Consider the following 10,515-nt stretch of genomic DNA (forward strand, 5'->3'; position numbering starts at 1 on the left):
TTTCAAATTCAAATATAATACTACACACACTCCTGGCTCTGACACCGAGACTTTAACATGGCTCAGTGCAGCACTGACTAAATGAGCTCCCTAGTGAACAATATGTCATTTAAACCCCACAGCATCACTGAAAACACCATAACATCCAGGAGCAAAAACATGACTACAAAAATCTGAACACTAAAGTAGTAAGTGTCAAAAAATTGTATGTAGCCATTGCACTTAGCCTTATAGAATACAAAATAAATTCAGTGTGGGCTGCAATTAAAAAAAAAAAAAAAGATACTGTAACTGCCACTGCTTCTCAAGTGATCTTAAGCAAGATGATGCAAGATACCTTTACTGTCACTGTACAATACAATGAAATATCATTTGGAGCAAGCCTATAGATGACTTCGATAAAAGTATATAAGAGCAGATAATAAACTAACTAAACATTAAACTAAGAGAAGCACAGTTACTATTAACAGTTTCAAATATACACGTAAACGTAAAGGTAAACATGTAAACATAAACAGTTAATGTAAGGGTCATGTTTTCTACATGGGTCATGTATAAGTGTGTAACTACGTGTGGTTGATGCAGATGTTCAGTTCAGTCAGTGCTGGTTTCTGTTATAGGAAGGGGCAGTGATTGCTGTGAATTTAATAGGCTGATTGCTTTGGGGTAAAACCTGGTCTTCAGACTGGTGGTGTGGGCACATATGGTTGTGATGTGCCTGCCAGAGGGCAGTGGAGTTAAATGCTATGGCCGGGGTTGGTTGGATCTTTACAAATGCTCTTTGCTTTTCTGCTGCAGCAGGTAGTGTAGATATCTTCCACTGATGGTAGATGAGTACCAGTAATTCTCTGAGCCATTTTGATAATATGCTGGAGGGTCTTCCTGTTCTCAAAGGTGCAGCCAGAGTACCACATTGTAATGCAATATGTGATGACAGACTCTATAGTGCACCTGTAGAAGGTAACCAGCAGCTGTTGTGGGATTTGTGCTTTCTTCAGGCTCCTCAGAAAGTGTAGCCTTTGAAAACCTTTATTGGCCATTGCTGTCGTGTTTGTTGTCCATGATAGGCTCTGGCTGATGTGGATTCCGAAGAATCTGAAACTCTGGACTGTCTCCACCCTCTCGCTGCTAATGCTGATGGGATGTTGTCCACTGTAGTTCAGTCTTCTGAAGTCCAGAATCAGTTTTTTGTTTTCTTGATATTGAGTGCAAGGTTGTTGCTCTGTCTCCAACTCTCCAGATTCTCGACCCCTTCTCTATAGGCTGCTTCATCATTATTGGAGATCAAGTCTATCACTGTGGTGTCATCTGCAAACTTTATAATATTGTTAGTATCATAGGTAGGTTTGCAGTCGTTTGTGAGGAGGGAGTAAAGGAGAGGGCTCAGTACACATCCCTACAGTACTTCAGTGTTCAGTGTTACTGTTGAAGAGAACTGCTTACCTATGCAAACAGTTTGTGGTCTGTTAGTAGGAAAATCAAAAATCCAGTTACACAGGTGTGAGTTGAGACCCAAGTTGTTTACTTTGATAGCCAGTTTGTTGGAGGGATGGTATAGGGACAACTGTAGCAGAGGCAAGTGAGGACAGTGGCCTGTTCTAAAGAGATAAGTACAGTCTAGTGAACACAATGCTTCAGGACCTATCCAGGAACCCCATCAGAGCCATTTGCTTTATTAGAGTTAATGTGGCTTAAAGCCCATCTCACCTCATGTGTATTCAGCGCCAGAGTGCATAATGGGGCCTCTTGCTGGGTTAGTTTAGTGACAGGTTTGTTGCTGTCCTTGTCAAACCGTGCAAAGAAGTGATTGAGGTCATCAGGAAGAAATGAGTTTCCAATGTTTATTGAGCATGTATTACCCTTATAGTCCAATGTAGACCTAATGACCTGCCACATGCGTCGGGAGTCAGAGCTGTTGAAATGCTCCTCTATTATTGCTCTGTAGTAGTGCTTTGCCTCCTTAATGCCTTTCCTCAGACTGGACCTAGCTATTTTGTAGGCATCTGGGTCTCCCATATGGAAAGCAATGTCACATGTCACAATAATGTTGTACTCTACAGGTAAAGTGCTTTGTGATGATATTTATTATGAAAGGAGCAATACAAAAAAAAACCCCACTGTATTCTTGCTGCTTGTTAGGGCACCCTAATTTGTTTAGAAAATAAACCTACTTCCTAAATTCATTAAATCCTTTGTCAGCTGAGGTCCATTTGGTATAGCTACTAAAGATTACACACCACTAAAAGGGCTTATCAGATCTAGGTTATTGAAAGCTGCCGGGTATACAATTAGCCATGGTTACAACAGGCTAGAGAGTTCAGGAAAGTAAAGGAGAATTACACATCTGAAGTCAGAGATCCTGTTAATACATTCACCACATAATAATTAAACTTTATTAAAAGTCATGCCTAAATATGCCAGATAGCACGAGAAAGAGTGACCAGTGCAAAGGGAACACAAGAGGAGGATATTACACTTAGGCACATACAGAGTGTAGCATTGTCTGTACTGAATTGTTTCTGTGCTTCTCAATGCTGCTAAATGGGCTTTCAAAAAATGTAATTCACAACTGACAGACAATGCAAGTTTTAATAAGCATACTGCTTATCTGTCATTGTTGGGCAGAAGGAAGGTTTTTATAAACAATTAGCAAGGAAAATGCCAAGAACATGGTGTGGATGATATAAATGTCTTCAGCATATTTATGTTACAAAAGTTAATGAGACAGGTACAGTCTTTTATTTGTATGCAAACACTCGTAGAAGCTCACTTATATGCTGCTTGATGATTTCCGATTTCGTATTGATTCTGAAGCTGTCTCTTGTGCTGCTTTTATGAACTTGATGAACAGTAATGGATTACTAAAACAGGAATGAAAATTCATTTCCCAAAGCTGTGATGCAGCATGTTCCATCATTCTGCCTATACTATTTATTATTCCATCTTATTACTACAATTTAAGTAAAATCTCCTTTTAGTAGCAGTATATATTCTCTTAAAGAACTGCTCTGTTCTTACATTTATTGTTATTTATTTTTCTAGTCTCGCACCTCTGTGTATATGTCACACAGTCCTGCTGGCACATCTGTGAAAAATATGATTCACTGGCGTCAGGTAAATTTGCAAATTTAGCACTATAAATTTTGTTTTATGTGTTACTCTATCAAATTTCACTATTTTTGTAATGGTCATTTCATGTGTTGAGAACAAAGACAGTTCAATTATATCATTGTTTTATTGTGAAAGTGTCCATGAAAGACACTTTAGCGTACAACTATTAATTTTATTGGTGAGTAAGAAGAGATGCCTAAATAATGTTCCTAAGCTTACTAACAATGCTTTACATTTATATTACTAGACTTGAAGGAACTGGATTAGTATCCATTATTCTACAGAACCCAATCACCTCTTAAGACTTGGGTTAGGACCCTACAGAACTCATATAAGTATCTCAACTCCTCACTCTGCAGAGCATCTAACCCTGGGTGTTGTCTAGCATCAGTAAACTACAAGGAAGTTTTAATAAGTTAACAACAAACGTTTTCAATGTAAACATATGTTCATTTTCAGAAAAAACAGACATATTAAATATTAGGAGTTAAAATAGAAGAAAACATACAACCTGAATAAATCAAACCAAAGTTTGTGCAGGAGCAATTCCCATCAGTAGGTTTGTTTAGCTTTTCAGCTGTTGCAGCTTTTATGTTCTTGATCTAGCTAGGGTGTTTTTTTAAAGTGCAAGACACTGCACTGTCATTTTCCTCTTAAGCTAGCTGTGATGCTGTTGAATGATGGGACGCTTATTGCAGATGGCTAGCTAGCTTAAAAATTATTTTGAAGATGTGCTTCCAAATCCTCTCCTTTATAGAGTGTTTGATGGCTGATTATCAAGAATTGGCAATAGCTGCATCAGCCAAAATCAGACAAATGTTAATTTAAAATGTTCTTGCTACTTGTCAGTGTAGCTGCTCTTAGCTAAATACAATTACATGTTGACTTAAAGGCCCCAAGCACTAATTTCAAACATTCTTACAAGTATCCACACACTGTTTAGGTTAGCTGAGCTTAAATCTTGTGCAATCTAATATTTATATTATTATATCAGTATTTACTTTTACATTTGCCTATCTCCCAATATCAACCAGCCTCTCTGCATATAACCCACTAACTTGTTCTTCCTGAAAAATGCTTATTAATTACTATGAGCTTATTGTCATGTACTTGTACTTGCTGACTTGTACTTGCTGACTAAACCTTCTGTCCAAAAAAGGCACTTGCACATAGGGACTCTGCTCTGTTGGGCCCTTAAGCAAGGCCCTTAACCTGCAATTGCTGAGCGCTTTGAGTAGTGAGAAAAGCGCTATATAAATGCAAATAATTATTATTATTATTAATCTCTTCTTTAAATACACACAATTAAAAAATAATGCTAACTCTCCCTTATGAGCTGTACTATACAGTCTTGTTTACACAATTTATCTTATTTAAATAATCCTATATCAATACATCACACAAATTAAATACAGTATTACAAATCTTGCTTAACAAACTGCAAAAGGCACAATTTTTCATCCCAGTACAATTATTTTTTAAATGTGATGCAAGAGCCCAAAGTTTACACTGCTTTTTGAACTACAGCATTTAAAAGTTTTTGCTTATTTTCCCAAACTTCTACATCCTTAAATCAAGTTCTGTAATACAAGTGGATTAGTAAAATATTTTAAAGAGCTTAAATAAATATTTGTTGTAATTGTTTTAAGAATTTGTGGTAAAGCCAAAAAATTTGTCCAAATAAAGTCTCAAATGAAAAGAATTACATATAAATGCCCTTACTGTAACGGCGGCATGGTGGTACAGTGGGTAGCGCTGCTGCCTCACAGTTAGGAGACCCGGGTTCACTCCACTTCCCAGGTTCTCTCTGCAAGGAGTTTGCATGTTCTCCACGTGTCTGCTTGGGTTTCCTCCAGGTGCTCCGGTTTCCTCCCACAGTCCAAAGACATGCAGGTTAGGTGCATTGGCGATTCTAAATTGTCCCTAGTGTGTGCTTGGTGTGTGTGTGTGTGTGTGTGTGTGTGTGTGTGTGCGCGCCCTGCGGTGGGCTGGTGCCCTGCCCGGGGTTTGTTTCCTGCCTTGCGCCCTGTGTTGGCTGGGATTGGCTCCAGCAGACCCCCGTGACCCTGTAGTTAGGATATATCGGGTTGGATAATGGATGGATGGATGCCCTTACTGTAATGTATGTGCACATCTCCTAAAATTAAGTGATATTTATATATCCAAAGTACTGGATACCTACCACTATTTACCATTTAGCAAAGCGGGGGATTATGAACTGCAGCCTAAAAGCTAGAAGTATATACTGTATTGTGGCCACTATGCAGTTCTTTACTGCCACTCTCACTTAGGAATGGAAGGATCTGACAGCTATATCTGTAGCTGTGCTCTGTGTCTTCTAGGACCCTTGGGGACTATTGTTAATTCTTTATTAGTGTGCCTTAATCGACATTTCTTTTTGGTTTTCTTGCAATGCACCAGGTATACTGTCACGGCCTATCCAATTCAGACCACCCCAACTCCTCAATGTGGGGTAGTGAGGTACTCTCTGATGTTTTTGATAGGGGTGGTCCCTATTTGGAACATCCCCTGCTCTTTAACACTCTGAGAGTACCCATGTCTCTGACAAACTTCTCCAGCCAGATATCCTCCTCACTATAATATTAGGGGGAAGGGGGAGGTCTGATGAAAGCAAAAATAGTATATAAAAACAGGTTCAGTTAGTCTGGGAAAGTGGAATAAATGAAAGAACACTTTCAATTCTGACTAGAATTTTCAGCTGTAGGCCCCCTCAGTGTAAGACTTGAACATAAAATGATTTAAAACATTATTTGCAGTATATTAGAATAATTTGTGAGTAAATGTCACTAATACCCAGTCTAAGGATGATTCTCACCTTCACCTCATTGCTACCAGAATGGGTTTTGGCTCCTGCAACATTGACCTGGATTAAGCACTTTGATCATGGATAGATAAAGTATGTCAGAGCAATGCAGTGCTCGATGCATTTCTTATTCATTTTGATCTGTAAACTCACCTTTTTCTATAAGAATAAATTGAATATTTATAAATTGTATAAAAACGTCTTCAACCCAATTTTAAAAATTGTACTAACTGATCTTTCAGGCAGTGAAGACTGGAACGTTGCAAGCATTTGACTACGGCAGGGCAGGAAACTTGGCACGCTACAAACAGGTTGGAAAAATTCTGTCTAGACCATTAGGTTTAAAAGACCAGGCTTACATTATTGAAAAAATGGGTATCTTAGGAATATTAAGAAAGCTGTTGACAGTACACAGGAATAAGTCATTAACATTGATTTCTTTCAGGAAACGGTCGGAAGGAAAACAACATATAAATTAAACATTTGAAACATATTAATTTTTGTAACTGTAATATGGGCACCAACTTCATTTGGAGAAATTTAAATAAAGAAGAGGACATTCATTTTCATAACTGTAATATGAGCTCTGGCTTCACTATGAGAAATACAAATAATGAAAAAGTAATATGTGAATATATAGGTTATACACATACTGTATATAACCACAGTAAAACAGACCTAAGACTTTACTTAAATATTAAAATTTGTTTTCAAATAATTTTGGAAAGGAAAATTTTGGATGTTTAATTTCTATTTTTTTTACTCACAGACAAGACCTCCTTTGTATCACATTAGTGGTATGAAAGTTCCTACGGCTGTCTGGTCTGGTGGCCATGATGTCTTAGCAGATCCAAAAGATGTGAGTTTGCTTCTTTCTCAAATACCCAACCTGGTGTATCAAAAAGACATTACTCATTGGAAACACTTGGATTTCATCTGGGGCTTGGATGCTTCAAAGCTATTATACCACAATATTGTGAAAATCATGAAGAAGTATGATTAAATATTTTAGAAAGCAACCATTCTCTGTATACATGAATTTGTTATCTGAAGTGTATGTTTTATTATTAAATTAAATTTAATGGCTACCTTCGCAAATACATTAGTAAGGCTATGGAAAAGGTGGTCCAAAATGAACCTATCAAATATAGTTCAACACTTTCCTGATGATGGGCAAAGAAAATCATTCAATGGTATTTAACATTTATATTATTCATACAGAGCTAAACATTGTACAGTATAACTTAATGAATAGTTACTGTAAGTTTATTATCGGAGGTAATCTAGGAAAGGGGAAAAACCTGATGTAGCAGTTGGCACTGCTGCCACACAGTTTGAAAAGCCTGGGTTTGAAAGCTGACCTGGAAGGTATCTACTGTAAGTGGGGTTTACATGTTCTCTGTGGCTGCTCCACCAGGTACTTCCATTTTCGTTTCATATCTCCAAAACATGCATGTTTAGTCGGCTGGCAACTGTATGAATGTGTGAGTGTGTCCTGTGATGGAACAGAGCTTCTTCCAGGAATGTTTCCTATCTTGGACATATTGCTGCCAGAAAAGGCAAGGAAAAATCATGGATGAATGTATGAGCAGTTGCGATGATGTTACCACAGAATGGTAGGTGTAAATCTGAATTGAGTTACATAACTAGAAGAAAATTAAACTATTCAACCTTCTGAAGAGATCACATAAAATGCCCTATCTATAAATACAGTATATTTAATTTCAGTGACATGCACTATGTGAATGAATTATCCCAATATAATTTGTGGCTAAACACCCCTCCTTGCCCTCACTGTTTAACAATATAAATTACATTTTAACTCCTGTTCACATCCCTGAAAAACAGAAAAAATATATATGGGGATTAAAGGATTAACAAAACACTAACAACAGATACAAAACTTCCATTTTGTATGAAAGCAAAATACAATCAGTTCAGTAAATATTTGAACTCCAGTACTGTAATTTTTTTTTGGCTTAAATTTTACAAAAAAGCTATATATTTTATGTTTTTTCTATTAACTTCTTTAAAAGGGCTTACATAATGCTTGGCTTTCCACTGTTTTGCAAAACACTGCCTACATTGTTGTACCACACTGACTTTCATGTCTTATTGTGCACACAGTTCATTGTGATCCTTTGTTAAGCACACTGACACATCAGAGCTGGAAACTGCTAGTGTAAACACTCCTGTACTGGAAAGCTAATAAACTAAACACAACAACATTTTGCAAATTATTTTAACAATGCTACCTTCTGAATACAAGAGTAAAACTGAGCCAGTTTAATGTACTGTATTTTTGATATTGTCTGTCTGAATTATTTTAATAAGAGTATTACCTTATGTTAAACAGTATTAAGATAACAGACTCTTTATTTAGCAATTTTCATGTTGACTTGATGCTTGACTTCTTGTAATAATCTTCACTGTGAAAATAGTAATAATCTATTAAGTATGATAAATTACAATAACAACTGTCAATATCTTTACTGTACTCTAAACATATTTGCTACAAAATAAAAATGTATATTGCTAGAATGCAGAAAAAGGAATAAACTACAGATGGTAGCTGAATCACTGACCCACAATAGTAACTGTAGACACAAAGTATGCTGAAAATGGTACTTCCATACAATGTGTGATTCTTAAGTTAATTTAGCAAGTAACACCTAGCAATATTATGGGAATAAAAGATATTAAGCAGGTCATACTGCTTATAATTATTCTTTGCTCTGGTTAGAAGACGTGAAGGTCTTAGATGCTTTAAAAGACAGGTGATTGTTTAATGCACTTGGCAGATGCTTCAGTGATGAAAGCAACTCAATTTATTAATTTATTACAGCTACTGTATCTAACATAAGGCAAGTGTACCACCAAAGTTTTTGTTCAAAGTAATTTCTTAATCTCTGATAAATGATAAATTAAATTTTGTTTAATATCAAGAATAATGTGGCCTTCACTTACAGTAACTTTGCAATTTAGAATTATCCATATATATAAAATTGTAAGGGTTGTTCTTCTGTCATCTAAATATTCATGAACCTCTGGGCCTTGCAGCTTGATCTTGGTCTCAATCAAGAGCTTATGCCATGACATGCATAGCACAACTCATGAATTGGTCATTTTATACCAAGAATAGACACACGGGAGGGGGATACAAAAGGGCACACATAAGGAAACCAAATATACAAAATAGAAAGTAAGGACCTATTTAAAGTGGGGAGTCTCAAATCTAACTCTCTTCTGGGTCAGTTTTTCTTCTAGCATCCAAAAGATGTTGCCTCTTTGACCTCGCTCTGTTTATAAAGAGAGGGTTGGAAATCTCTGACAACTGCCAGAATGCTGCTTAGTTAAAGAATACATTTGATTTATGGCAAGTATTTAATCTCAAATTAAGAAATGTTTTGGAATAAATACCTGTAACCACTGCAGTACTCTGGGGACATGTTTGCCTATCCATAGTCTAAGGTTATCTGCAATAGAATATGAATTGATGGACATTGCCAGTAGGGCAGCTGTGGTCAAAAGTTTAAGGTTCAAAGATTAATAGATAAGATACTTTAAAATGGCCAACTGCCAGTTCCAGTTTGCAGAGTATGTGGCTGCTCTCTCAAAAATAGGCCATCAAAAATTCTAAAACCATTAATTTCTTCCTATACATTTGTAAGCAAAGTACACCAATGAGCACATACACTGAACTTCCAAGAAATGGGGAAAAACAATGTGATCAAATGACAAACAGCTGAAAGCCCATGTGATACATACGATATATACTAATATAAGCTTATAAATTCATCATATCGTGGTATATGTGTATATGCTTTGACAATAATGCTGCAGTTAGAATGCTACTCACTACTTAATGACTGTGAATGATCATCTTCAAAGGTGGCAAAACCACTATTAACAGAGCAAATACTGTATGTTCACCTATGCATTTCATGAGCACATAAGAAAGATGTTAATATTTTGCAGCCATTTTAGTCATAAAATCTGAATTCAATTAAGTACTTATGCCTGATCCCAGAACAAAGTATATGGCAGAATCTTCCACTGCCATCAATAAAGAATGACTTGATTGATTTTTCCCAGGAAGATATGATGCCACAATCCATCATATAAAATTTCCAGTCATGGAAAGACTCAATTCTGTTTGTTATTTAAATAAAATCATCCTGTAAAGACACAACCAATGAGCTCACACACATTTACAAATATAAAGCAAAAATACAAATATATAAAACCAGGTGCATATAATCAATTTTAACCTGCTAAAAGTATTTAAAAAAAAACAAACAAGCAAATTTTCTACTTATTGTTCAAGGGTGGAATTTAGGAATTATAGATTTAGCATGTAGTAGAAAAATGTATCGAACCTAAAAAATTAAGCTATTAGAACAGATAATATGCCAACTCACTTAAAAGCCATTCTGATCACATGTTGCAGTCCAATATGTTTCAGAATGTTAAAGGTGTTCATGTTAATCTATACACTAAGAAGCCTCTTTATTATGTACACCTGCAAATAGAGAATTAACCCAATGTTTGTTCTCAGTAAAGAATGAACTAGTCAGCGC

At 36.2% G+C, this 10,515-nt stretch overlaps 1 protein-coding gene across 2 annotated transcripts in view; it reads left to right on the top strand.

Moving 5' to 3' along the window:
- LOC114646987 (lysosomal acid lipase/cholesteryl ester hydrolase-like) overlaps positions 1 to 7,706 on the top strand; it is a 31,932-nt gene extending 24,226 nt beyond the window's left edge. For both annotated transcript variants that reach the window (XM_051923145.1, XM_028795435.2), the window contains exons 8-10: positions 3,043 to 3,114; positions 6,178 to 6,246; positions 6,705 to 7,706. In XM_051923145.1, coding sequence (XP_051779105.1) covers positions 3,043 to 3,114; positions 6,178 to 6,246; positions 6,705 to 6,938 — 375 coding nt within the window. In that variant the 3' untranslated portion in view covers positions 6,939 to 7,706. The remainder of the gene's footprint in view (positions 1 to 3,042; positions 3,115 to 6,177; positions 6,247 to 6,704) is intronic.
- The last annotated feature ends 2,809 nt before the right edge of the window (positions 7,707 to 10,515 follow it).

The sequence above is a fragment of the Erpetoichthys calabaricus genome, chromosome 2 (genome assembly GCF_900747795.2).
Source record: "Erpetoichthys calabaricus chromosome 2, fErpCal1.3, whole genome shotgun sequence".
Classification (NCBI taxonomy): domain Eukaryota; kingdom Metazoa; phylum Chordata; class Cladistia; order Polypteriformes; family Polypteridae; genus Erpetoichthys; species Erpetoichthys calabaricus.